Genomic DNA, 27552 nt, shown 5'->3' with positions numbered 1-27552 from the left:
AAGAGACAGTACAGCCATAGAACGAATTTCTTGGACACATACGTTTACATGATTTTCATATGTCCGGCTTTAAGCTGTGTCTATCTGAATGCCGAGGAGGAAATGGCTGGGCGCCACGGCCACGGTGACCCCCACGCCGGGTCTGTTGCAGAACAGAACCTGAGGCTATCGATATTTCAGGTTGCATCCATGTAAACCCGACTTTACGTGCCCGCGGTTTATTGACCTTTCGAATGCGAACACGAGGTGTTGAATTACCGGTGAGCAGCTCATGTACGCGATCAACAAATGGATCGATATATTTGCAGTAACCTACAGTACCGAGAGGCGTTGCCAAGGAAAGCCGAGGACGGTGATTGGGCGTGGCACGACGCAAGGATCGACAAGACGTCTGGATGCAAGTGAATGAGGGCCAAACTCGAGATAGCGGACCAGAGAAGCCCAACGTGCACTCCATGGGGTAAAGTGAAGTCATCAGCCATTCCCCATTCCCCGGATCTACCGTATGTATTGGGGGAGACTGGGGAGAACAGGAAATGCCAAACCCGTTATCTCTGCCATTTGGAATTGGCCTGTTTCCATTGGCCCCTGCCTAAAAAGATGGCGCCACTTCGGCGATCTTATCTCTTCCGCGCTCTGCTCTTTGGTCTTTGGGCGTTGTTGCGCTTGCTTTGTCGTTCGCCGTCCCTCTCCGTCTCCGGGGTACACTTTTTGGAGTGTTGAGTCAAGAGACGTCGTTACTTCTACGCGCTCCATTTTCGTACGTCGCTCTAGTCGTCCAGCTACATGCTCCTCTCCCTTTCGCCGCCGGCAACTGTCTTTGCTAGAGTCAATCAGAATTGCCGAGCGACTCAGACGAAGCATAATCTCTCATCGCATCCGACCACAGCTTGAGGCTGTCGGCGTGGCTTGCGGGCGGGGCAGTTCGCTCCTAAATAAATACACACCTAAAACCAGAGGGGTCCTGCCAGCCACTGCATCCCCCATGTTATCGCCCGTCTTCTCTAAGCCAGACAGGCTGCCACCAACCGCTTCAAGCCATCCTGCAGCACTCCTCGCCAACCATCCGAGCCAGGCGCGACGTTGTTGAACAGCACAATGATATATCGAGGCCAATCGCCACCCGATTTCTGCCAGCCATCGAGCGCATATCTAAGGCCAACCGAAGCGAATTGAGATACCCTGTCGACGTCGACATCGATAGCTAGTACCTTGCGATCTTCGGCCCCTTGACTACCTGTCTCTCACGCCCAGCCACCACGCATCCGATTCCAGCCTGCGATCGCCCAGTCGCAACAACGCCTCGAAGCCAAAGTTTCCAGGTCCATTCTTGTCAACCTAACCCGGGTTGGCACTGGCCCGCCATGGAGGGCCCATCGTCTCTGTCGCTTTCGCAAACCCCTCGGAGCAACTCCAACACTGGGGGGACTGGCGCAACCCCGTCCGCGAATAAGAAGAAGCCGCGGCGAGGTGGTGAAAGTGCGGCGCAGAAGCGACGCTGTGTCAGTACGGCATGCATAGCTTGCAGGAAGAGGAAGAGTAAATGCGATGGAGCTTTACCGAGCTGTGCGGCGTGCTCCAGTGTCTATGGCACCGAGTGTGTCTACGATCCGAATTCCGATCACCGCCGGAAAGGAGTCTACCGGGAGAAGATCGACAGCATGAAGGCTCAGAATTCGACACTCCAAATCCTCATCGAGGCAATCCTTAATGCTGACGAGGAAGATGTCCCTGACATCGTCAAGAAGATCCGCACATGCGACAGCCTGGATATGGTAGCAGAGTCTATACTGAAGCAGGAATATGGCAACCAGGACGAACCGAATCCGACAGAGGAAGACTATACCTTGGGAATGCCTATTGAGGGAGAGAGGGAGTTGGCAAGGAAGATGGGGGAATTGCGGTTGGAAAACGGGTCAGTACGCTTTATCGGAGGCACGTCGCATCTGATCTATCTTGGCAACCCTACCGCACACGATCCAGAACCCGAGCCCCAAGACAGCAATGCATCCGGCGAGGACCCGATCACCAGCTGGTCTGATGTTAGCAAAGACAGGGAACTCGTTGTTCATCTAATGAACATGTATTTCAATTGGCATTACCCCTATTTTGCAACTTTGTCCAAGAATCTCTTCTACCAAGACTTCTTCAGGGGCAAGCCCAAAGCCATACACCACAAGACCACATATTGCTCCCCACTGCTAGTCAATGCCATGCTTGCGCTGGGTTGTCACTTCACCGATGTGGATGGCGCATTCGCCAACTCCGGTGATAGCTGGACCAAAGGAGACCATTTTTTTGCGGAGTGCAAGCGACTTATTGTGGACAATGACGAATATGAGAAGCCGCGGTTGACCACGGTACAAGCCCTGGCTCTGATGTCGGTTAGAGAGGCTGGCTGTGGGCGGGAGGCCAAAGGCTGGGTGTACAGTGGAATGAGCTTCCGGATGGCCCAAGATCTCGGGCTCAACCTTGATATTGGCGGCATCAACACGGATAACGAACGACTAGACGACCAGGAAGTGGATGCGCGACGAATTACTTTCTGGGGCTGCTTTTTGTTTGATAAATGCTGGTCTAATTACCTAGGACGCCTACCTCAGCTGCCCAAGAACTCCTACAGCGTGCCGAAATATGATGTCTTTCCCGACGAGGATGCCGAAGACTGGTGTCCCTATACCGATGCGGGCTCGGACGAGACGTCGAGACAACCCTCACGGACGCGTGCAATAGGTCTGCAATTGTCGAAGCTCTGTGAAATAAGCAGCGATTTGTTACTACTCTTCTATCATCCTAGTCATATGGGAAGGTCAATGGGCAAGTCACTGGAGCTCAAGAAGCTCAGCGAATTACACAGACGCCTGGAAGACTGGCGGAGGGAGTTGCCCAAGGAGCTGGAGCCCAAAGAAGGGCAACTACCCAACGCAATCCTGATGCAGTAAGTCGACGAGGACAGTAAAAGCAGTGCGGTGCTTTCGGGGCAGCTAACAATGTCTCTAGTATGTTTTTCCATCTTCAGTACATCCATCTATTCAGGCCATTCCTCAAATACACGCCCAGTGCGTCACCTTTGCCGCCACATGTATCGCCACGCAGAATATGTACGGCCAATGCGGGAGCCATTTCCAAACTCATGAGACTGTACAAGAAACTTTACAATCTGCGACAGATTTGTAACATTGCCGTGTACATGCTTCACTCGGCCTGTACCATTCACCTACTCAACCTCCCAGAAAAGACTGCGAAGCGAGACATCGTACACGGAATCAAGCATCTAGAGGAGATCGCCGAGGATTGGCTCTGCGGTAGGCGAACGCTGAGCATCCTCAGCGTTTTGGTGCGCAAGTGGAACGTCAACCTCCCCGAAGAAGCCGCACACTCGCTGCAGCGAGCTGACGAGAGATGGGGGACCTTCAGCACGTCCGAGGTGCCTTCGCCCAAATCTCATTTGACTGCATCGCCTTCGCCACCTGCTGCAAAACAAGAGAACTACAGCCCCGCACACCTTGTGGCATATCCCAATGGACCCGGCGCACGGATAGCAGCTTCTTCTGCATTATCAACCGAAATGATGGGAGGATTCGCCCCGGCGTCCACCGACTTTGGTAAACTGCCAAATATGGAAACCGTCGGGGGGCGCCGCAATGGGCAAAAACGCGGCGTCGTTGAATATAGATAGCGTGGCAGGCGCGACTTGGCGTCAACCGGCATTGGGTCACACGATTCCAAGTTACGCTCGATCGTATGCGGCTGTTTCCAATAGCAGTGGCGATTCCAGCCAAGCGTCACGGACGGCCACGCGGAACGTAACGCCGAGTTCGGCTTACGCCATTGACGGCTCAGACTGGTACCTAAGAGACGGCGCCAACTGGCAGTCCAGCTTTGATACATGGACTTCCAACGGCAACAACACCGGAATGCCGACAGACCCGTCGGTGTTCATGTTCACGGCCAACGCTACTAGCACAGGGAATCCTACCGGCGCCCAACGATCCCCTCAAGCATCTAGCTTCGATTTCGATAGTATTGAGAACCTCGCCAATTCCATGACCCCGTGGGATTCGCTTCCTGGCCTTGAATGATCCAGTCAAGCCTCCTACACGAGTAACGGGTTGTGCCTGAGGCGCTTATCCTTGTGTGAGATGAAGTTTTATAGTAAGCCATATTGTGTTTTGAAAGGAGAACTGGACTGGGCTTGCAAAAGGATACCATATGGGGGGCCCAAAGGCGTTTTGGCGAGATTTATTATGACTTTCTACGACCATTTATGCATCCTTAACGATACTGTCATCCAGGGGAACTCGCCATAGTAATGTAAATGTTGTGTCAGGTCAGGCAGGTCAGGCAGGTGATGGAGAAGTGAATGCAATGTGTTGGGTCTTCCATACAATGTATTGAATCTTTCATGCAATGTTGTGCCGTGGTGAATCTTATAAAAGCCTGCTTCTGCTGTTTCAACCTTGACCACACAACCAACACTTGAAGCTTGCAACATTACAACTGCTTCAGAAATCAACATTCTCTCTCACATTGCAGTCCCTCGTTCAGACCTTCGCTTCGTTGCAACAAACATCAGTCATTCTCTGCGAGCTGTTTCCATCCACTCTTTCCTCCAACAAACCCAAGACAACACAGCACCCTTCAAGATCCAAGCCAACCACTCAGGACAACAAGTCACCGTCATCAAGATGCAGTTCATCACCAAGCTCGCCGCTCCCCTCGCCATGGCCACGGCTGTCGTCGGCGCCGCCCTCCCGACGCGGCCCGGCTTCACGTCGCACGAGGTGACCAAGCCCGACGGCACCAAGGGCGTCCTCTACCTCCGCTCCGACTTTGTTGAGTCCTCCACCTCGGCCGCCATCGCCGGCCGCGACCCGCCCCCGCCCGCGTCGGTCCCCTTCACCGACACGCCCAACCTGCCCGTCGCCAACTGTCCCGTCGAGATGGCCTTCATGGGCAGCGACGCCTCCGTCGTCCCGCCCGCCTCGGTCAGCGATTGCCAGGCCCTCATGGCCGCCATGGACAAGAAGGACGGCTACTGGAGCGCCACCAACTGGCTCGCCATGGTCACGCTGGCGCAGGTCGGCACTTGCAAGTTCTCGGCCTTCCGGTGGGACGGGAAGCCTGATGAGCTCAAGTATGTATTTTCTTTCCTTTCTCTTATACCACTTCTCTTATCCCGCCGTGGGCATCTTGGCTGATTTCTGTGTGTCCCTTTCTCTAGGGTCGGCAACCTTGACGTCTGGGGTTATCTCTCGGAGGCGGCCACCAACCATGTTGTCGGCGGCCAAATCATGGCCTACGGAAACGGACCCTGCGGTGGGGACAACGACCCCAGCATCCGGTTCGACATCGGAAACACCAACCACTGAGGTCTTCACCGCAGACACGACCAACAGTGGACAATGGAAAAGGGGATTTCTAGGTGGCTCTACTTGAGTCTGTATCCCAAGATACTCGAAATCTCATTACGTTGACTTGACTTTGTGATCTGCGCTCTCCATATTGTCCTCGTGCAAGTGAGATGCCACGCTTAAATGGGTTAAGCTTTCGATCTGGTGGTGACTTCCGGTGATTGGCCAGGATCGAGGCTTCCGGCTTCAACACGGCTTTAGGAAACTTCCCCACTGGCACTAACGACGGAAGTCGACAGCGCAAACTGACACGGACAATGACCCGTCCACTCGGGACTCACCAGAGGCATCTTGAGATGGACTCAGCAGACAACACCGACATTACTAATATCGACTTCCTTCCTCACTAGACTCGCCCTCGGCGTTAGGTCATATCTTCGCTACGCGAACGGGGGCCCGAAAGCGTAAGTATATTTCCAGAGGCCCCGAAGGAAAGAAGAGAAACAGCCCTTCCACATCATGTGTAAGTCCAGGCGTGAAAACCGGGTCGACAAGGTAGCAACTACAAGTACCATGTTACCCCATAGGGGGGGTCCTTCTTCTTCTTCGGCTTCTCCTTCCGCCACCATCTATTGAATACACGTACGGCGGCGCATCACCCTTCGGCTTTCCTACTTCGCAAGTGAATGCTCTCCCAACAATTTCCTGAGCCAGGCCATTTCCTGCGTACCTTCCGCCCCTGCGTTTTCTTCACTATAATAAACTCAAACACTACTGCCTAACCTCCCTGCTTACCCTTTTGTTATTATTGCCAAGAGTAAATTAATTACCATATTGGTCTGCTCATCGAGCCTTTGATTGGCCACAGAAAGGAGAAAGAGCCCAAATTCAAGGCATCGACTAGCCATGACACCCGATTTCGGCATTTCAGATACTAGAAAGAAACAAGCCAATTCAACCGACGACGCCTCGGTGTCGTCCTCCTTGCCGAGCATCGCCGCCGCGCCCAGCAGGATCCCCACCACGTCCAGGTCCAGTTCCAGGTCCAGGTCCGGGGCACCCATATCCCGGGTCGGCTCCGAGGTTCGTGACGGCATCGAGAACCGACGGGACCTCGAAATCGGCGACGGCGGCCCCCTGGATGAAAAGACGAGCACCACAGCGCCCAACCCCGGTGACCCCGACCTGGTGACCTGGGAGGGGCCCGAAGACCCGGCGAACCCCAAGACCTGGTCCTTTTTCAAGAAATGGCGGGCTATGTTCATCGTGTCATGCTTTACCCTCATGTCGCCGCTGTCCTCATCCCTCGTCGCGCCCTCTCTGGGCGTCATCGGCGCCGACCTTGACGTGCCGCCGGGGACCGAGCAGGCTCTCGTGCTCTCCATTTTCATTTTAGCCTACGCCATCGGGCCCTTACTGTAAGTATGCACAAGAAGGCGTCGTATAGGTTTATGTCTATATATGTGCTCGTAAGCTAACCTCGGAGCAATAAACAACGAACCTAGATGGGGGCCCTTATCTGAATTATATGGGCGTATTGTTGTTCTACAACTTACTAATCTCCTTTATCTCGGTTTTAATTTGGGATGCGGTCTCGCAAAGACGAAGACGCAACTAATTGTCTTCCGCTTCCTGGCCGGTCTGGGTGGCTCAGCGCCTCTGGCTATCGGCGGCGGCGTCTTGGCCGACCTGTTCACGGCCGAGGAACGTGGCAAGGCCATGTCTCTTTACTCATTAGCGCCGCTCCTCGGCCCGGCCATAGGGCCTATAGGTATGCAACCCGCTTGATAATTATCCTTTGCTTGTGATACAACGAGCACCAATCCTTACACTGAGGTTTCCAATAGCCGGGGCTTTCATCACCGAGAATACGACGTGGCGCTGGTCCTTTTGGGCCACCACCATCGCCGACGCTGTCATCCAACTGCTGGGACTCGTTTTCCTACGCGAGACGTACGCTCCTGTTCTCTTGGGGTGGAAGCGCGAACGGCTCTCCAAAAGCACGGGCAACCAGAACCTCCACACACCCTACGACGACCCGGACCGCACCGTAGCCAGGACGCTGCGCACTGCCATGGCACGACCATTCCGCCTGCTGGCGACCCAAATCATTGTCCAGGTGTTGTCTCTGTACATGCTCTACTTGTATGGGCTGGTGTACATCGTACTCGTATCGTTCCCGACCTTATTTTCGGGTCCTGTCGAGAATGGCGGTTACGGCGAGTCCCTGGGCATAGGGGGCTCAACTACATCTCGCTGGGCCTCGGCTTCTTCCTAGGCTCCCAGGCGTGCGCCTTCATGCAGAACCGCATCTACGCGTCGCTCAAGCGGCGCCACGGCGGCGCCAGTAAACCTGGACGCCCGGAGTACCGCGTCCCCATGATGGCGCCGGGCGCCGTGCTCGTGCCGCTGGGCCTGTTCATCTACGGCTGGACGGCCGAGTACAGGACGCACTGGATCGGGCCCAACGTGGGCGCGTGCGTCTTCGCGGCCGGCGCCGTCATCGGCTTCCAGTGCGTCCAGACCTACCTCGTCGACACGTACACGCGCTACGCCGCCAGCGCCGTCGGCGCCGCCACCGTCATGCGCTCGCTGGCCGGCTTCGGCTTTCCCCTGTTCGCCGCCAGCCTCTACGACCGCCTCGGCCTCGGCTGGGGCAACTCGCTCCTCGCCTTCGTGGGAATTGTTATTGGTTGGCCCAGCCCCGTCTTGCTGTGGTACTATGGCGAGGCTCTGCGCGAGCGGAGCCCGTTCGCGGCGGGCGGGCGCTGAGGTGGTTGATGACATAGATTAATTAGAAACTGCGACTCGATGATAGGATGCATAGGTGTGTATCCAGGCATTATATCTATCTCTCTATATAAGAGATGCACAACCATAAGTCAACACATGCATTGGACTCGGCGACACTCACACGACATCACAGCTTCGAAGATCTGACAAAGCCATCGTAAAGTTTGTATCATGCAATTGTTGATAGCAAGGCCTGTTAGGGCCTTGCAAGATTGACCGGCTACTTCGGACAAGAAACTACACCAAAGCTAAAGCTGTCTTGAGCGTTCGTGTCTCAATTCGTAAAACTCCTCCCTTTCAGAACATCGTGTGGGGGTATTTGATCTAACGAAGAATCCAAAACCACAGCCAATAGTAAAAATAACTCGCGCTCCGTCCCCCCATGAATTTGGTTTTGGACATCACCTAAGAAAAACATGAGCCCAGGTCGTAATGCCCCATGTCTTCGTCCAAAACGCCCGTACAATAAGCATTGTACATGTATGTATGTATAATAAGCCAACAAAAAACTCCTAGCCCATGCCCGCTAAAACGTGTAGACCTTCGCATAAGCATCATCCCCAGCATGTATGATTTCGAAGAGGGTTTTTCAAAAAAGTATAATAGTAGTAAAAGGGGTGTGGGAGAAAAAGAATTAGTCCTCATTCAAGGGGCTCATCAGAGGACTCTTCAGCCGCGTTGGGCTGCCAGCTCTGCTGCGACGGCCAGCGTTGATCATCTGGGGCACGAGGCGTTCTCGGCTTTCTGTCCGCACCACCATGCCGCTTCGGTCAATGGCGCTGACCGGGTAAGGCGATTTGCGCAGGTCATCGAAGGCGTGCATGTTATTTTTGGGAGTGGCCAAGCCCGATGTGCGCCCCTGGCGAACACTGCCGCTGCTGTCAGACTCAGCCTCATCCGAGTCCACGTCACCGAGTTCGAACTGCGCAGCATCGCCCTCCTCGATGACTCTTTCGTAAGGGTGCGACGGCCGACCAAAGAGTTTTCCGGCAATGGCCGAGATCCCGCGACTGGACTTGCGCGGGTTACTGGGTCGGCGGTGGTGGCGGCGGAACATGGCGTTGATTCGGGTGTATAGGCGCATCCTCCGGTCCCGTTTCCTGAAGATGAGGAAGAGAAGTAATAATACAAGGAAGAAGATGAGGAAGCCGGAGCCCGACTTGGTTTTGACGTGATCGACAAGATCCTCGGTCAAATCGTCAGTCCAGCCGTCATCATCTCCGTCAAGGGGCAACGCTGTCCAGTTCGAGCCAGCGTGTTGCCAGTCGGCAGGAATGCCCTTGACATTGGCCCCGAAACCGACGGGGAGGGTTTTTAGCGTATCGCGAGGTGGCACTTGGCCAGCAGCGTAAAGCACCATGGGGCCGATAGTCCAGCTGACCTCGATGTCATCCACCTTGTCGACGGCCTGGAATGCGTCCAGGAATCCCTTGTCCTTTGCTGCTTCGCCAATTTCTTTGGTGACATTGCCAGTCGCGTCCGAGCTATGCTCGATGCCAACCCGGGGAACACCGATTCCGTCGTGTAGAACGTTGATCAGCCAAGAAGCCTTGAAGCAGGCCTCCTGGGCGTCCCTGGAGTGATCCTTTTTCCGTGATACGAGGCCATCTTCAATATCCGCCCATTCTTGACTGCAGAAATCGAGCACCTTCTTCTGGTATGTGGCGAAGTCGTAGGCTTTCTCGTTCTTGTCTGCGAAGACACCGTGTGTCGTATGCCAGTATTCCGACACTCCAACAAAGTGGTTCACGTCAAAGTCGATGGCGGGAACGTGCTGGCCGTCCAAAAGACAAGGTTCGTTCTTGCAAGGCTTGTCCTTTCCGAGTAAGGGCTTCGTCATCCTCAGGCACTGGTCAAATAAGCCCGTTCCAACTAGCATCAACTTGTCGTCTGTGCCTTTGACGAAGCTGCCGCTTTCTGTCGTTCGCAGTCCCTTGGGCATGCACGGGTCCGGAACCTCGTGCTCGCCATCGATGAGGAATGAATCAACCAGGTCTTTGACATATCGTTGCCGGGCCTGGTTGACGCCGAAACCCAACCACGTGGTCGTGAAGACCTGATATTCGGTCGATTCCCCGTTCAGTGTTCGCAGGCGCAGCAGTTTCAAGTCCTCTCCGTGTTTTGCCGATTCGGTTGCATTCGGGGCAAAGGCGATCTGAGCGGAGGCGCCACCCATGTCCAAAAACCCATAGGTGTGGTGGTCTTTGCCATGCGCGTGTCCCTTGGGGTCGTCAAAGCCGCCCAGCAAGTAGTTGGCTGAGATCCATCCATACAGACCCTCGGTATCGCCGGGAATTACTTGGATGTGCTTGTCGCAATCTGGCAGGGAGAACTCGGTATTCTGTCGGAAGTAGGCGCAAGTTTCGGTGAGGACTGCGCGTTGTTGTCGCGGCGGCAATAGTCGCATACCGGCTGTGGCCATGAGAAAGATGGGCGTATCGGGGTGCGACTCCTCGGGGATAACATTGACGGCGTGCTCCAGCAGATCCCTCAGGTATTCGCCCACATCTTCCGGGCGCTCGCCAAAGGTGGAAATGCCCGGTCTTATCTTTTTAGTCCATTTCTTTTCCGTCTTGAGCTTCGGTAACGTGTGCAACTCTTCAAGATCGGCATGCTTTGCGGCGCGTGCAGGATCTTTCCATCGATAAATATGCAAGCGGGTGCCGGAGGAGCCGGCATCGAGAATGACGCCCCAACGGTCTGTTCGGCGATTCCAAAAGTCAGCCGGGATATTCATTGCATTAGTTGAGTGCAAATCGGTTTCTTACGTTTTGATTTACCCATTGTACTGGAGTGTGAGAGGGGTTTATAAGGAAGATGGCGATGTTGTCGGAGATAGCCCCGTTGCTGGGCGATGCGCAAGCGGCTAGGAGGAGTGAGAGAACAGGGGGCCTCTGATCAACTGGACTGCATGACCGACAGGGCAGAGGACAATGACAATAGGATCTCTGGTGTTGAGGTTACAAGGTGGGATGGATTGGATTGGTGCAAGATAGGTAGGCGTATCAATCGCAAGGCAAGGTGGTTTTGTTTTGGTGTTGTGTTGCTTGCCGGTCCTGGCGAGTCAACGAATGCGAGGGTGATTACGCGTTCGGTTACAGGTGATTTGGGGTGGCTTGCTGAATTAGAAAGGGGGTACCAATAGGCAAGTAGTAGTAGAAGTAGTAGCAGTACCGGTACTTTTTTTAGTAGGTGGAATCAACCAATTGATAAAGAAAGCGAAGGTGGGAGAAGCAAAAGAAGCGAAGGGCAAATCTGGGTTACTCAGGTCAAGAGTGCGATCGGGGTAGATCTAACGTCAGAGAGGATCATCAAGTCCAGCAGAACGAGTGTGGTTTTTGAGGTGGGAGTATTCAGCGCATGGTGGGATTGCGGATGGAGAGCAATATTAGAGGTTTGTATCCTTTCTGCTTTCCTGCCATTGCCTCTCGCATCCATGCTCGGGCGACGAAGCGGAAAGGATAAAAGATGCAGGGAGTGGAGCTAAAAACTGGGCAGTCTCCGGGGGGGACCTGGCCAGCCGGATTCTTTTTTAGGAAACTCTTCCAGCTGGGCAGAAGCCGCTGCAAAAGGCCACTCTAGCCACCACGCTTTCCGCTAGTCGATGGCTTGCCTTGCAGGTAGTGCGCTCGGTCAACACCGAATCTCGCCGACACTAGGCCTCGTCTGCAGGCCCTGCAGTGGCTGCGATAAGACGTTCGTTGCCAAGCCGATAGACACGAAGATTCGTATCGGTCGTGCAGACGACTACTGCCACTGGTGACTGGCCCTCTGCTAGAGAGAGACTTCGTATCACGCTGTTCCTGGCCGGCTTGTACATACACACATACATATACATACATATTGCACGACTCCGGCATCTTCTCCAGATTACACGATAGTACGCCGATATATTGCAAGGTAACCCCGAGCTTCTCCCCTTTTTGAGTGTTTTTTCCCAGCACACGCCGCAACAAATGGAGCCGACCAGGTTGGCTACAGATAACATGACCAGCGTCAAGTCTGGTCGGGGCTGCAAACATACGTAATCTCCCCATTCTGCTCCCCACACCCGCACCACTCTTGGTGATGGATCGAATCGCCAAAAAGTTAGAACCACGGTTCCAATGCAGGCTTTCAAGCTTTCTAGGCATGCTCCTTAGGCCGTAGTACGGAGTAGCAGCTTCAATCAAGTGTCAGAGTGGTTTGGCGAATCGTCTTTGTTCCAGCTCACCTGCTCTCCCTCTTTTGCTTCCCGGTTGGGCCGGCATTGTAGAAGGAGAGGCGCGAAAGCGAGGTCTTCGTCCTTTGTGTTTCCTCATTGTTTGCTGTCGGGACTTCGATTCGCAGATATTGTGATTGCGGCAATTGGCAGATGCCGCCAAGGGGACACTGTAACACGGTCGTCATACAACACCACCACCCTGCATCTCTCATGGTTTCATTTGCGCCGGCCCCCTCAGCCAATACATACTCCCGGCCAACGTATTATTACACAGATAACGACACGGCAAAAGAACAGCATATGCCACCTCTTTTTCCAAGTCATCTGTTCGTAGTGTATCTTATCGCGGTCGCATGTACGGACGGAGTAAGGATGAACCAGTTCATTCTCCATAGTAGGCGGTCAGAAGGGGCTGGTACTTGCTCAGCCAGGAGGTCAGGTTACCTTTCGTCGCCCTTACCCTCGCCCTCGCGATGTTTCACATTAGCAGACCAGGGCAGCCAGCAAGCCACCCGTTGAAATAAATCTATCTGATTGATGGCCCACGACTGCTGGGGTTCTTCCTTCTGGCGAAATGGGGAACAACCTAGCAAGCCTGCAAGCTAGACGGCAGCTAACTAATCCCACCAGCGCACCCATGCCAGAACCCATGCTCACTGCTCCGTAGATTGATTGATTGATTGATTGATTAATTGATTGCCCTGCTTTTTGCCAGAAAGAAAAACACTTGCCTGCTGTTGGTAGCTTCTTTTTGCAGCGCATTGACCTGCGAGCGACCTGTGTTGGTCTTCGCTGTTTTCATTCGCTCTTGGCCCTTTGACTTCCTCTCGCCCACGGGCCACCCAATAGATTAATCAGGGTCGTCGACTTGCGCGTACAGGAGAAAAGGGCCATTCTGGACGACTGGGGGAAATATCATTCCTATCCATCTCCATTATTCCCGAGTAATACATAATCAACCAACCTTGCCATTGTCGGCAATGTGGATTCTTGCCAATGATCGTCTATCGTATGCATCCAAGAGAAATATTCTTCCGCTTGTTTCAGCAACCTGTATCCTTTCTCCAAACACGCCGTGGAGCAAGGAATGACGTAGCCAAGAGTTTGTTCGGCTTTTTAATGTTTGGGCGCAGGCGTTTCGGGAGAATCCATCCCTTGGAATGCCCGCTTTGGATTCTTGCTGGAAGCATTCTTCATTTTTTTTTTCTCCTCCCCATCCCGACAACGGTTGGGGCTTTTTCGGAGACAATGACGCCACGCCTGCCCGTTTGGAGGGGCACTTGGCAGATGGGGTTCAACCAGAATAAGCACGAACGGGTAGGGTGATTATGTCTTTTGGCTGCAAACTTATCTTGAAACCAACGTCAAGCATCTCGGCATCTTGGGCAGGGCGCATGTGCATACAGCAGTCGTCGTCAGCAATCGTATTTGCATTGTAGGATGCTGAGGCGTCGACGTCGGAGGATTTTGGATGCTATGTATCAAGAGTGTCCCGCCGTGATGGAAATCAAATGCATGTGCTCCGGTCCGCTCCCGAGCATCAACCCACATCATCATCCACATGTGCCCAACGTCGTGCAAGCCTGCGGAGAAGGGAAGAGGGAAAAACCAACCATGATAGCATGACTTCCACTCCACTGAATACGTCAAAAACCAACTGATCTTGGTTGGTCGGGGGCGGCAGGCCAAAAGACAGGCCAGCCAGCTCGGCCCGCTCTTCAGAGTTGGAAATCGATCCTCCTTTTGCCAACCACCTGCCAGAGCTGATCGACAAATCCTACCCCACGGGACATGTGTGCTAGCCGCCTGCCATATCGATGTAAACATGCGCGTTGGGACAGTGACAGGCGGTGACAGGTCCAGGCGGACGTCAGTCTCGCGCCAGAACTCAGCGCCTGGTGTAAGTGTTTAACAACAACGTAGAGAGCGAGCGGGGTGTCTCCATCGATACTGTCGTCACCCCGCGCCTCGGGCCTATCTTATTGCCTTTGTCGCATCGTCTGGGCGTCTTCATGTCTCAGTTGGTGGGGTATGACTTCAAGTGATCTTCGCTCACAAGAGTATCCCCCGGAAACTTGGGTGAATTGTCTTTTTACCTAGACCAGAGACGTCCTTGACTGGGGAACGAACCGTCGTCTCAGGTCAAGTAACTACCTATCATATATAGCCATGCCACTCTTAAAGGAATGATGGAGCGGGAGAAAAGAGCCTATGATAGTCACATGCATGCAAGTAGCAAGAACGAAGTAGTGAATAGGTAATGCCATAATGAGATATGTTATATGAATCCAAATAAGTATCCCGTCAACACCCAATGAGTGTGAATGCCCGCGCTCTCTAGCAAATGATGCCAACCCATCATGATGATAAAATAAAGACTTTTCGTACTTCCACCCATCATCGTGTCATGGTACATAAAAAAGAGGTAAAGGAGATTAAGGAAGATGATGCAGGTATGTTTTTAGGTATCGTTTCCTTTAGGGGCGTCCTTCGTTTCAGCGACGACTCGTCTTCCTCGCCGAGTCGTTTCCAGGCCCCCGGCCGCCGTCCTCTTCTGACGTCCGCGCAGACTCCTCCATCTCCACGCCCTCCTCGGCGGCCGCCGACGTCCGCACCCAGCTCGCGCGGCCGAGCGGACTGCGGCCCGTCCGGCCCGCCGTCGCCTGCTGGCTGCTGTTACGCCTAGCGTGGTGCGGGCTCAGGTTTTGGCCCCCTGAAGACGCCCTACTCCTGCCATGCTGCTGCTGCTGCTGTTGTTGTTCTGAAGCAGCAGTGACAGCAGGCCGTGCCGGAGACGCGTTCCGTGATGATGAGGCCGATCCGTCGCTGCTGTCGCGCTGCTTCTGGCTGCCCGGGTAGTCCGAGTACGCCGTATCGACTGTGTCCGTCCACCCGCCGCGGATGAGCTCGGCTTCCGAGAACTCGTAAACCTGGCCCTGTTGCGGGACGGCGAACTGCTTGGATTTCGCGACCCACTGGTTGTACTGGCTCTGCTGCGCGAGCTCGTACTTGCGCCGGTCTTCCTCACCCATGATGCTCTCGACACGGCGAGGCATGTACACAGAGCTGATGCCGCCGTGGCTGTTGGTGCCGCTGGGGCCGGCGCCGCTACCGAAGCCGCCCGTCATGAAGCTGTCCCAGGAGTCGCGGTGCGGCAGGTCGTGGCGGCGGGACCCGGAGGAGGGGCCGGCCCCGCTGCCGTCCTCGAGCAGGTTGCCCACGCTGAAGCGCGACTCCTCCGGGTGGACGTAGAAGCCGTTGGCCTTCTTCTCGGGCGCAGTGAACTTGCCGGCGGCGCGCTGGGGTGGCATGACCTTGCTCCGACTCCGCTTGATTCCGCTGCCGGTCGCCGCGTCGACAGCGCCGGCACCGGTGGTGGTGATTCCCTCGGTGGCCGGGATAAAAGTCTCCGGCACAATGTTGAGCTCGTCGCCTTGCTTCTCGGCTTGCTCGACAGCTTGCTGTGGGGTCGTGTTGGAGTCGGCAGTGGCGGCGTCGGCACGGGGTCCACCCCATGTGCGCTGGCCTGCGGTAAAGATGCCGTACACCATGTAGTACCAGTTGAAAAAGGGGTTGACGATGAACATGAGCGGGTAGAGCCAGATCTTGAAGCGCTTCAGCTTCAGGCCGAAGTAGACCATGAGCAGCCAGTTCAGACCCAACGAGATACCGATGAAGCCAACAGGCAGGTCGTTGACTTTCTTGGTTGTTGTTATGATGGCCAGGACCATGATGAAGAACAGCAGGGCGGTCGTCCGGATCGTGTTCTGCATGAACCGGACCAGAACCAGGATCGGATAGCGTCGCCACAGTCGCCAATCCGTCAACATGCAAACCTCGTTGGTGATAAAACCAAGGAACCATCGCCGACGCTGCTTGATCAAGGACTTGTAGGTCTGAACGGCTTCGGTCTTGCAGAACGCTGACGTGCACATCTGAATCTGGTACCGCTTCTTTGCGCCGATCATGAACAGATGGGTCAGCCAACGATCCTCGCCTAGATGGCTCTTGGCGAAGTCGAACAGATCCTCGCACTGCTCGGCCTTGTCGGCGAAGTAGTATTTGGCCATGCGACGGAAAGCTGAGAAGCGCAACATTGTCAAGGCGCCCGGCAAACAAGTAACAGCACCGCATCCTGACTCCACCGTCCTCTCGAACAGCTGACCGTGGACGTACTCCATGTCTTGTAGCAGAGTAATCAGACTGTGAGATTTCGTCGTGGAGGTAATGACACCGGTCATGGCCAACATGTCTCTCCTGTTGCCGGGACTCAGCTCCATGTCGTATACGAAGTTCTGGAGACAGACGCGGTCGAGGATGCAGTCCGAGTCGATGAACAGGATAAACAAGTTGTCGTTGCGCTTCAAGTAGTCCTGGTAGACCTTGTCGATGAGCTTGAACGTCATCTTCTGGCAGTGTCGCTTGCCGCCGTGGGGGAATCTCGAAACCGTGATACGGGCGGCCCGGTAGGTAACGTCGATGCTCTTGGGATAGGACTCCAGGGTCAGGGGAACACCTAGCCTTTCGATCGTGTTCAGGTACAGTTCGTCCTCCTGGTCGCCGTCGAAGGACAGGAAAACGTGGATGCAGGAAGGCGGGTAGTCGCAGTCGACGACGGAGTTGATGGCCGTCACCAGCACGTCGGGATCCTCCTTGTAACAGGGCATGACGATGACGCACTTGGGCGCCGACACCTCGTCCAGAACCTGCTTCATACGCTTGGTCCTGCCCAGCTGGTGCGTGACGAGCTGGTAGATGCAGAAGAGCCATGGGACGGTCAAGAGACCAGCGAAACTCCAGAAGGCGAACCATTGTAGTATGGTAACCATGTTCTCGGGGTAATATTGAACAATAACGCTCGGAAGAGGTAGAGTGACGACCATAATAGGCAAGAAGATAAAGCTAGTGGACGAGTCAGCACGATGACGGCGGAGAGACAGACTGTAAGGGGGGGCCTTGCGTACCGGAATAGGGTGAAGAAGATACCAACAATGACAGCAAGGACTCGGATTGTCCAGTGTTCTGCCTTCTGAAACACTTTGACTAGACAGTACAGGAATGCAGCTATCCACAAGAACCACTCAAGCAGAGCCGCCAACATCACAACACCCACAATGCAGGTGTACACGATCTGTTTGGGGAGTCAAGGAACGGTCAGTTCATGTACGGCATTGAATGCACAACCTTGGATTGTCTGGACTTACGTCTTGCACCGGCCACATCTTTGTGATGTCGTACTCCATCTTGATTGTGTGTTTGGTTGACTTGACGAGGTGTGTTCCCCAAAGGTCGCTGATGATGTGTCGTCCTGGTTGGCAGACGACAAGCTTCTAAATATGATGTCGAAGCTCGGTTTGAGGCAAGCGCCGGGGTCGAAAAGTGAGAGCCAAAAGTAGGTAGCTCAATCACCCCCAAAATAGAGTCGTCGTTGCCCTGCACGTAGCACCAAACCAATGTCTGCGGCTACCTGCAGCTCCAGCACATTAATATCCCGGCGGCTCTCTTGTGGTCGTCTTGTTGTTCCGTGGGCAAAGATTAATAGCTGGGTTCAGCACAGCACCCAATAGGCCGGGGTATCTTCGCGACAACTGGGCCTTAAAGAAAAAGGAGCAGCCGAAGCCCGAGGAGCAAGGAAGGGGGGCGAAGCCTCGTGATCTGCACAGTTGGTTGTCTGCAGCAAGGGAGTGTACTTGGACTGCTGGATGTGTCACAAAAGCTCGTACCCAACAACAAAGGTCCCACTGGTATCGACAGCAATTGGCCAGGGCAAGCTCGACACCGCGCAAACAACCCGATCTCTTTATTCCGACACAAGCACACGCGAAAACGTACTACTGAGCCGGTATCCAGCAGTTCAGGGATGTTGATACTGCCAAACCCAGACTCCCGATGTTGTATGAACGTCGCAGCCCGTCGCAAAACTTGTCGCCGAGTTGATTGATATCCGGCAACCGAACAAGCCAGGTGGGACTTTTTGTGCATGAAAGAAGATAGAATGGGGACTGACAGTTCAAGCGAGAGACATCATTAGGGAGTAGATCTTGACAGAACGGTAAAAAGAAAATGAGAGTAACGATGCCGCTCGCAGTGATCAAGATGTGTGGCGTCTCAGTCAGTCGACCAAGGGAAAAAGCACTCAACGAACGACGAACACCGTACAAGAATGCAGCAAGTAGGATGTCAGGGACTTAGCAGTGCCTTTCTTTTCGGGCCAAATCAAAGGGGCCAAGGATTCCTTTACATATAAACCGGGAGGAGAATACGAGGTGCATGAAACGTGGTCCAGAGTATTGGTAAAGGCGTTGGGCGCCTGGGTGTAGCAGCTTATAGGTGGACCCAGCAGATCAGAGTCCCTTGAAACCAGCCAGTCTAGACGACGGAAGGTAGATACATCCTGGGACGCTCGGTATTCTCGCCGGTATACGGGGAGGGAGGGAGGGAGTCGATCTGGTAGATCGCGGGACTAGCTCAGGGTAATGTCAAGGGGGGGATAGTAAGTATGCTCCACCCGTATAAAGGTGTGTGTAAGCTGGTGACGGTGGGTCTCGGGCGAGGCATAGGGCAATGAGACGATCGAGGCCAGCTGACAATCAGCTCTCTCTCTCTTTTGGGGAAGCAGACGCGGGCTTGCCAATATTTCCATGTAGGTTATATTCCGTTCTAGAACAGAAGGTCCCCAGTCCAGCAGGGCTCGTCATGGGTTTGCATTAGCGATGTCCTATGACAACCGGGTGTACGGAGCAGTCCAAGTAGATGCAGCAGTCAACTGCGAGCCTTGACCGGGGATCAAGGGCCTCACGAGTGATGTCCTGTCAAGGAAGAGAAGCTGAAATCCGGTCCCATGGGCAGACAGGAAGGCCAAGAACAAGGACCAGGACAGGGATAAGGAAAGAAGGCGGAAAGGCATGGCCCAAGGTACCTGCAGTCATAATCCTCCTGGGACGCGACGTCGGGGACCTCGTGTAGGGGGGCAGTCCAAGGGCGAAAGGACGTGATGCTTGGCCTGGCGGAGATCCAAGAGGAGTCGGCGCTGTTGCAATATAGCATCTATCCAATCGCATGTCCTGGTGTCAGTTGTACATTTTGTGGAGTAGCTGCACCCAATCTATGCAGTCATAATAGGGAAGCCATCTAGAAGGACAGAGGCTTGGGTTTTCCTGCAATATTGCCCGAGCAGCAATATCTACTATGTTCACCCACACCTACGTCCACATCCCGAGCCGCCCTAGGCGGATGCGACTAACTGCTACCTGCATGGTATGTGGCTTCGGGCCCGCTCGGGCTAATTATATCTCGTCGCGAAAACGAAAGGGCAGACGTGCTGATTCCGAAGAAGGATGAAGAGAATGAACATGGGACGTGTCGCCCGAGTGAAGGTGTGTGTGACGGCCCATGCCGACCAGGGGATCCATCCAATGAAAGCAGTACCTGAGGCTAGGATGGACTCGGGATGAATTTGGGACGAAACCGAACCCATATGTCTATTCTTGGCAGTTTGCTGGTTGTTTCGACGATGTTCAGGTAGGTGGTAGGGACGTATATGGATAGTTAGATACATCTGATACGGATTTTGGCTGCAGCAGTAGATTTCCCACCCATCAGCCATCAGCCATCATCGCCATCGACACGCTAGCGGCAGTGGATCTTTTACGGCTTGCGGGAAGGCGAGCCAGCGAGCCAGGGGAGAGCGAGCTAATCTAGAATCCACTAGTAGCCCCAAGGTTTAAAAAAAGGGTAGCAATCCGACGAGGCAGAAGGGCTGGGATCCTTTGTCACATCGTGCAATAGTCCAGAGACTACTATTGTTCGTAAGAGTAACATGACTATTTACAGTAAGTAATTTGTTGGCCATACCCACCGATTACCACCACATTTCTCGGTGTGTACCGAGCAAGTCCAGGCAGGATCGGAAGCGAGGATGAGGATGAAGATTGTCCCCGCCGAATCCCTCCCGCCACAACTCCCGCGACCCCAACTCTCCACTATGGTCGAGATCTTGGACTTCGCATCTACCATTGAAACATCTTACTGTACTGCATCACCGGCCGGATGTGGGCCGAAACCCCTAGCAGAACGGGACTACGTACACAAGGGTGCTTCAGGTCGAACAACCGACCATACTAATACGCTTAAATGCCATATTTGCTTTCTCACCACCGTCTGATCTGACCGTAATGCTCACAACGACGCACGAGGTTTGAGCGCATTGTACCGCCTTTTCTTTTTCGCTATTCTTGCTACCCAGTACTTCGGCTGCAACGTCAAAACTGTACATGCAAGGGTAAAATCGAATCATCCACGCACCACGTCAGCGCCAATCAAATAGTTATAGCCAAGGAAGAGTGAAGTCAGGATGCCACTCTGTCACTTGTCCTGACAAACAACCCAAAAAATTCTCCGCACCAACGACTTTGCGCACAGGGACACCAAAAGTGACCTCGCTTATGCAAGAAGCTCATAGTCGGGAGGTCAGAAGCGCGACAGGAGGGGGGTAATGTAAATATTGGAGGAGGAGGATTCATCCAGATTACCCATATGGCGGAACAACCTACCTATCCAGTAAGTCAGTCGCAGCCGATTGCGCGCACGCAATGCTCTATAGAGATCGCGAATGATACCGTGAGGACGCAGTCCACAACGGGACGGTAAAGCTAGACTTTGGTGGCTTCGGTAACAAGAAGATTAAGCATAAAGAACTAACTAGGCGGGTGTCGACAGACAGCAGCCGCTGGCACCTTGCACCTATGATATACATGCACATATTCTCCCCTAACGCAAAAGCAAGAAGAAGATGAAGCCACTGGGATGCGGCACGGCAAAATGGCTGAATGCAGATTTTTTGCACGCAGATCAGATGACGGCCACATTCCGTTATGCATTGTTCATCTCTTACCACCACCAACTTGCAGCTGGAGTTGCATTCTGCTCCTCTATTTTTGCTTTCTTTTGCCATTGTTCCCCCGTTCGAGTCAAAGTGGCCTGTGAGCAGCCTGCCACCAATGGCCGATGGTTGGGGTCATGTATTTTCTTTCTCTCGTTAGTGCGGCCGCAGCGAAACCGCCAGCCTAGAGCTAATGTCCCCGTTTATGTTCGAAAAGGAGACGGGCCATCTTGGCAGTCAGTGCTAGTATTCTCTGATTTTCGTCTCGTGTATGTAAGGGTTAGCAGGAAAGGCAGCAGACTCACCAGGCTGTAAGCTGTTACGCATTTTGCGGCTGATGTAGTTTATAATGGAGACGATCAGCGAATTCAGGGGATTCTGTGCAGACCGCATGCAGGACACCATAAGCCACGCAATATACGGTAAACGAGTGACATTGCTGTTTATGCCCAAAGGGCAAAAAGCGAATAAAGAGTGACATCAACGCAAAGCTCAAAATAGCAATCTGGTAGAGCTACCACTCTCCGTCAGCGAAATTCATAGCCTCCCACCAACCAGGAACGGGCGCGTCCAACACGACTGCTGCTGGAGTCTGACCGCCACAATTCGCGATTCCTCCGGCCCTCTGGCGGATTTCCCCCTTGCCTTCCCTTACTACCAGCCGCGACAGGTCTACCACCGCAGCCATTCAGGCACACTTGGGCGTCGTCGATGGCAGTCACACTGCAGCCTCATCCTTATTGCTCGCAGGCTGTTTGGTCCCTAGCAGTGAAGAGAAGTCCAGGTAACTCAACTCGGTGACCGATGAAGTACCGGGTGGTGATACCTTGAGGGCTTGTGCAATCGATGCTGCTAGTTATTTGGCCAACATCTGAACGAGTTTCCGGCATCATTGCTGGCATGTCGCTCCGGTGTCTAGCCGTCACACGTGGTCATGTCAGTTAGACTGTGATGAAAGTATGTCTTGTCGATCAAGTGATAGTTCAGGTCCTAAAATTAGCCCCCAAGAGGGTACTGTTAGCACTGGCCTTGCTGCGGTCAACTTCTAGTCCAATGTGCTCGTCTCTGTCGGCGCTGGCGGACATCATCCGGCACATGATGACTGCTCGCATCCACTGGGATCGATGGGGAGACGTCTTGGCATTCGCGTCGTGCTGAGCTGAATCAGTAGCCTCGGACGCGACACCACGACGCTTTTGATCTCGTTCTCGAGTGCTATCATACCAATCCAAATCGTTCATTTGCAGTCGGCGGACACGCTGCCCGCCGCGCTCTTTGCTGGTCTTCTCAGGGCGGTTGAGGTGGTAGACGGATGTTTTGTCGTTTCCTGCGCCGGGGGTGGTGTGAATAAGATTGGCATTGGGCATAAGGGGATTGGAGTTGGTATCACCATCAGTCTCTTCAGTTTCACGAAGATCCAGGTTCAAAACCAGGTTCTTGATCCGCTGCTGCTCTTCTCTCTCTGCCTGCTGCTGGTTTTTCATGGCAACCGCAAAGTTGGAATCAGAGGGAAGTTCCACCATACGGGTCTATTATAATTAATCAGTATCAGGTTGCAATCGGTGACCACGGAAAACATACCTGCTGGCGGTTACCCTTCTTGGTGAGAAGAGAGAAAGCCATCTTGTTTGGTGTGGGGGCTTCGTTATCACCCTCTTCAGGTTCGTTTGCAGTTGCTGCTTCACGAGTCTTCGGCCGGACCGGTACCGGGGCATCAAACAACGGTTTACGTTCGAATTTTCTCGACTCTAGACTTTCAGCCATCATCTTTGCATACTCACGTTCGAAATCAGCCTCGTCCTCGGGGTCGACTTCCTCGGCTTTGCGGGTAACAATGATTGCTTCATCTTCCGACTCTGTATCACGAGGTGACTGGGGCACGTTATCTCCGTCCTGTCAAATAATAGGTGATTAGTATGGATGAAATGGGGGGTGGGGTGGGGGCGGGTGTGTGCCAATGACAGCAACCACTTACATCAAGGTCATCTTCCTCCTCGGAGTTTGACTCTTCGTCCTTGTCAGCATCTTGAGCGAGATCATCATCACCCTCGCCACCATCGTCATCGCTGCTGATATCGCTCTCCGCATCCTCCGGTTCTGGTTCGATAGCCTTCTCGTGGCCAGCGTTCTTCTGATCTTGGAGAATGGCCAGCTGGAACGCCTTTGATGCTTCTTCTGGCGTGGTGGCAAGCTTCCATTGCGGACGCGTGAGAGAGAACGTGTCCTGTACGATGAACTCAATGTCCATGGGCAACGGCGCCTTTGTGAAGATGTAATACTAAGGATTGTTAGCATGCAAACACGATGAAGCTGTGAGCACATTTTAGCTAACCTGGAGGAAAGATAGGAAGTAGTCAAGCTTCTTCCCTGCTGCACCTCTATTGAAAAACATGCCGCATGTCTCAAGGATGGTTGCTGCAAGACGGATACGGAAGTAGTCATCGGGCATGTCGAAGGGGTTCAGTCTCCCTGGCGATGGCACTCCCCCTGGTCACAGTTAGTAAAAGTGAGTAACCCAGCAGTGAATATATCTGTTCTTACCATGTCCGAATGTCATGATTCTATAAAGGGTCTCGAAGATGACAGGATGGTCAAGCATGCGGTAGTTATAGAGCTCGCCGAGGTATTTGACCTCAGCGATACGACGCTGGTTGTACTTGAAATCATTCTGTTCCAATCCGTTGTCAACTGATTCAATAACGGCGTCGATGACAGAGATCACGAAGTCTGGATGATAGCGGTAGATGGCGCTGAGGAGGATAGCGAGAATGTGGACGCTGCCGTACTTAACCTTGGCAGGCTTCGAGAACACCTTCGCGAGTATTTCAACAACCTATAAGTATGATATTAGTGGTCAGGACTAATGATTTCAAGTGGTATCCCCATACCTCAGGCTCCTCCCAGTGCAATCTGCGGATTTGCTTCAAGATCTTTGTGTAGTTCCGTTTTGTCATGTCCACGTAAATCAGCTTGCGGATGAACACCTCAGTAGGCGTTCGCTCCTTCTGCTGGATAGCAGCGCGCTCAGGAGGATCGACATAGTAGATGGCGTTCTCGATGAGCATCCGTTCCGCCTGACCTATATGTTGGACGGATTTCTTTCTCTGCAGAGTCTCGAGGAAGGTGGCCATTCGAGGTGATGTGTCCGCGTTGCGCAACAGGTATCTGCCGCAGTTCTCGAGCAAATTGCAGATAATCTCGATGTTCATGCGGGAGAAATCGTCCAGACTGACTTTCAGACAATGGAAGACGACATGCTCAGGAACTATCCCGAACTTGGTCAATTCAGCTAGGTAACGGATGTTGCTCAGCCGGACCTGCCCGAGAAAGTCTTTCTCCTTGCGGCGTTGGAGACTGCGGAACTCAGCATCGAGATACTCTACCACGCCTTTTGGGACATCAGGCATGTATTGGCCCAGTGTAGCCACAAGACGCGACCAGAACGGGAGCAGATCGGTACGCCCTTTGGGCACTTCGGTCAAGGCCTTGATCAAGCGATTACGAGAAGCCTTGGAGTTCAGGAAACAAAAGTCGATGGCAGTCTCGTCCACAACGTCCTTGCTCGTGAATTCCGGGAGGCGTGTTAAAAGCGCATCGACCTGGGCTCCTATCGTCTTGTTCGCAATGGCTGTGGACTGGTCCTCGTTGACGTCTTGTGCTTTGAGTGCTTCCGCGGCCTCGGTAACTTCGGCCTTCTTGCCGACTTGGTCATCGGCATCTGTCTTCTTTTTTCTGCCGTCCTCGAGGAGGATATTCGGAACTTTGCCCTTCAGGTCAACCAGGTTTTCGTAAAATCGACGCTCATCTTCATCCTGCCAGATGCCCGCCCCGTCGCTTTGACCACGCAAGTACTCCCCGGTTTTGACGAGACCGATGGATCCATTAGTGGCCGCGGATGAATCGCCGGAGTCTTTCAGGTCAGGCATTTCGGCCCCTACAGCCTCAGCGATGATCTGCGCGTTGCTGATAAGGCGTTCCTGTGCCTTGAGTTGACGCTCAAAGTTGGCTTGTCGGTCCTCAAATACCTCCCCAGACTTCACATACGCCTCCGAGTTGCGTCCTCGCTGTGCCGCGATACTCTTCTGGTCACGAAGGATGTGCGCCTTGACATCGTCGAAGTAACGCTTCAGGATATTGCGGAATCGTTCCTGAAGCTCAGGGGTAGTGAAAGCTGGGTCGTCAGACGCACAGTCAAATGATCCGTCATCGCTGTTCGTCGGTTCGGCGGGTTCTTCAGCATTCTTCGTAGCTCCGTCCTCCTCCACAGTCTTGCGTCCATCGCTCACGGCAGATTTGAAGCCTAGTATATCCCAGCTGAAAGCTTTGACAAAGATGACCAGCAGTGGAAGGTTTGCGTGCTCCCGATCATGGCCTAACAGATCTTTGAGCACCTCGAGAGGGAATGGTTCGGCCGCACCACCTTTGCTAGTCGCCGATACCTTCAACTTCAGCCCAGTATCCTTGCCAGTTGCGCCACGGGCGGCATCATCGGGTTTGACGTCATCGAGGGTTCGCAGAACGTCTACCAGCCAGAGTTCAGTCACCACGCGCAGCAAGGCCCGCTGTCGTACCAAGCGTTCTTTTTCCTCCTTCTCGCGGACCTCGGGGGCCAGCGATTTGAGTAAGCTTTTGTCCGGTGTGGCCATGCCTTTTCCAAGTAACCATCCCAGATATTCGGTGAATTCGGCTGGGCCGAATCGCTGGTGCAATGCGCTGACAATCTCGACTCCGGCCTCGACCTCGCCAGGCGACTTGAGGCGACACAAGCCTTCGTAGCATGCCGAGATAACCTCAGAAAGGTACTTGTGAAGACTCAAGACCTTGATTTCCTGCAAAAATGTATCGAGTGAGGCGGCCGAGATGGCAGTTCGTAATCGTCGGATAAATCCCGAGTTCTTCTTCAGCGAGGAGTCTAGAGACTTGCCGACGGGAAAGACGTCTGTTCGTGAGTGTTAGAAAGTGCGGTGCGTTGCCTGTTTGTTTGTCAGATCAGCTTTACCTGTTTCGCCATTCCATGCGCGCTCATTCAACGAGCGCAACTCCCCTGTATACCATATCAGCATGCGACGAACCACCAAGAATGTCGATTGCCGGATGTGTCAGGCGCAGACAACTCACGTTTCCTTGGGCGATCCATGATGGATAGCCCACTTCGCTTGGTGGTCCAGAGGATGGGAATTTATGACGGCTACATTCGCGAATCTGAACGGCCACTGCTAGGGTATTGATCGCCCTGTGTAGTGGAGGTAAGAGTGCTCGTCAGCCTCGGCCGGCATGAGTAAAAAAAGGTATGGTCGATAGGTTTTGCCCTGATGCTGTGGGCAGTCGGAAGGCACAAAGGAACTTGGGTTTGCCTGGCGGGGTCGCAAACGCTGGTTGCAGAGGCAGGATTGGAAGATCTGTCGGCGCTCGGATCGACGAGGTGAGAGATGGCAAATTTTAATGCTCCCTTGGTCGGTCGGATCAAAGTTCGCAATGCGAGTGTTCGTCGCCGAGTTCACACCTTAGGCTTGCGACGTGAGGTGGGTGTTGGCTTCAAGATTCCAGCATTTGCTGGATGTGGTCACCTTGGAGCGTCAATGCAAGATGCACGGCAAGCCAGCGATTGCACTCACTGTAAACCGTCCAATGACAGTGGAGGGGGGTCTGTTGTCCAGCACTCATTGGCCACTTACCACAGCTAAGGAAGCCTATGGGATTTTGGAATGGGGCCCACCAAAATGCCTGTTGCCACATGCCTTGCAGCTTGGGTACCTCCTGTGCCGGGGGAGGAACCTAGGGAGCTAGGTACCCAATTTATCTTCCCACTGGGCTGCAAATGGCTTGTGCGGAATTACCTTCTACCGGGTCTGCCAAAGAAGTCGCTCAGGGAGAGCCACAACAGCTGACTTCAGTAATTGCCAACATCGGTATTCAACAACGTGACTGCAATTCCATGCAGCCTGACTCAGATGTCCTCATAACATGGAACATGGCTTTCAAGGAGTTTTATTCAATCTGCTCCCGTTGTCATATGCTTCCTAGGTATAACTACTCCTAGCAGTGGCTGCCGACTTGGTAGCCTTTGCTACCTTGATAGAGTGGTGATGCTGGTCCAAGCTGTGTTGACAGTAACTGTTGGATATGATAATTGGCACACCAGGCACGCATCTATAAGGATTATCCCACATGGGTATTAATCAGCACACCTGCGTATCATACTCCCATCCGGTCTCCTCATGTTGGTAGATGCCCTTGGGATGGGATAGTCCTAGGCGATATTGCGGAATCCATGAGGATCCAATACGTGGATGATCGTCAAGGCAAACAATGGTCATGAG

The 27552-nt window shown here is 53.6% G+C and overlaps 6 protein-coding genes across 6 annotated transcripts; 3 read left to right on the top strand and 3 right to left on the bottom strand.

The window, feature by feature from the left end:
* Positions 1-1364: 1364 nt before the first annotated feature.
* On the top strand, positions 1365-4082 carry PG998_003222 (fungal specific transcription factor; the record flags this gene model as incomplete). Its single annotated transcript, XM_066870040.1, has 3 exons — positions 1365-2938; positions 3037-3605; positions 3676-4082. 3 exons carry the CDS (start codon positions 1365-1367, stop codon positions 4080-4082), a joined length of 2550 nt encoding a protein of 849 aa, XP_066733790.1.
* Positions 4083-4688: 606 nt separating this feature from the next.
* Positions 4689-5372, top strand: PG998_003221 (uncharacterized protein; the record flags this gene model as incomplete). The annotated part of the gene is made up of 2 exons (XM_066870039.1): positions 4689-5137; positions 5225-5372. 2 exons carry the CDS (start codon positions 4689-4691, stop codon positions 5370-5372), a joined length of 597 nt encoding a protein of 198 aa, XP_066733789.1.
* An 888-nt stretch (positions 5373-6260) lies between these two features.
* PG998_003220 (MFS general substrate transporter) lies at positions 6261-8126 on the top strand (the record flags this gene model as incomplete). Its single annotated transcript, XM_066870038.1, is given in 4 exon segments — positions 6261-6772; positions 6860-7125; positions 7202-7577; positions 7592-8126. The coding sequence occupies 4 exon segments, from the start codon at positions 6261-6263 to the stop codon at positions 8124-8126; spliced, it is 1689 nt and encodes a 562-aa protein (XP_066733788.1).
* A 655-nt stretch (positions 8127-8781) lies between these two features.
* PG998_003219 (GDA1/CD39 family protein) lies at positions 8782-10931 on the bottom strand (the record flags this gene model as incomplete). The annotated part of the gene is made up of 2 exons (XM_066870037.1): positions 8782-10847; positions 10928-10931. The coding sequence occupies 2 exons, from the start codon at positions 10929-10931 to the stop codon at positions 8782-8784; spliced, it is 2070 nt and encodes a 689-aa protein (XP_066733787.1).
* Positions 10932-14846: 3915 nt separating this feature from the next.
* Positions 14847-17594, bottom strand: PG998_003218 (class VII chitin synthase; the record flags this gene model as incomplete). The annotated part of the gene is made up of 3 exons (XM_066870036.1): positions 14847-17253; positions 17316-17482; positions 17556-17594. 3 exons carry the CDS (start codon positions 17592-17594, stop codon positions 14847-14849), a joined length of 2613 nt encoding a protein of 870 aa, XP_066733786.1.
* A 4621-nt stretch (positions 17595-22215) lies between these two features.
* PG998_003217 (armadillo-type protein) lies at positions 22216-26369 on the bottom strand (the record flags this gene model as incomplete). The annotated part of the gene is made up of 8 exons (XM_066870035.1): positions 22216-22761; positions 22814-23125; positions 23208-23510; positions 23565-23719; positions 23774-24065; positions 24121-26171; positions 26232-26276; positions 26351-26369. The coding sequence occupies 8 exons, from the start codon at positions 26367-26369 to the stop codon at positions 22216-22218; spliced, it is 3723 nt and encodes a 1240-aa protein (XP_066733785.1).
* Positions 26370-27552: the final 1183 nt, after the last annotated feature.

The sequence above is a fragment of the Apiospora kogelbergensis genome (genome assembly GCF_038363985.1).
Source record: "Apiospora kogelbergensis strain CBS 113332 chromosome Unknown utg000002l_segment0_segment0, whole genome shotgun sequence".
NCBI lineage: Eukaryota > Fungi > Ascomycota > Sordariomycetes > Amphisphaeriales > Apiosporaceae > Apiospora > Apiospora kogelbergensis.
Note: the sequence above shows the minus strand (reverse complement) of the source record. Positions and strands in the feature narration are given on the sequence as shown.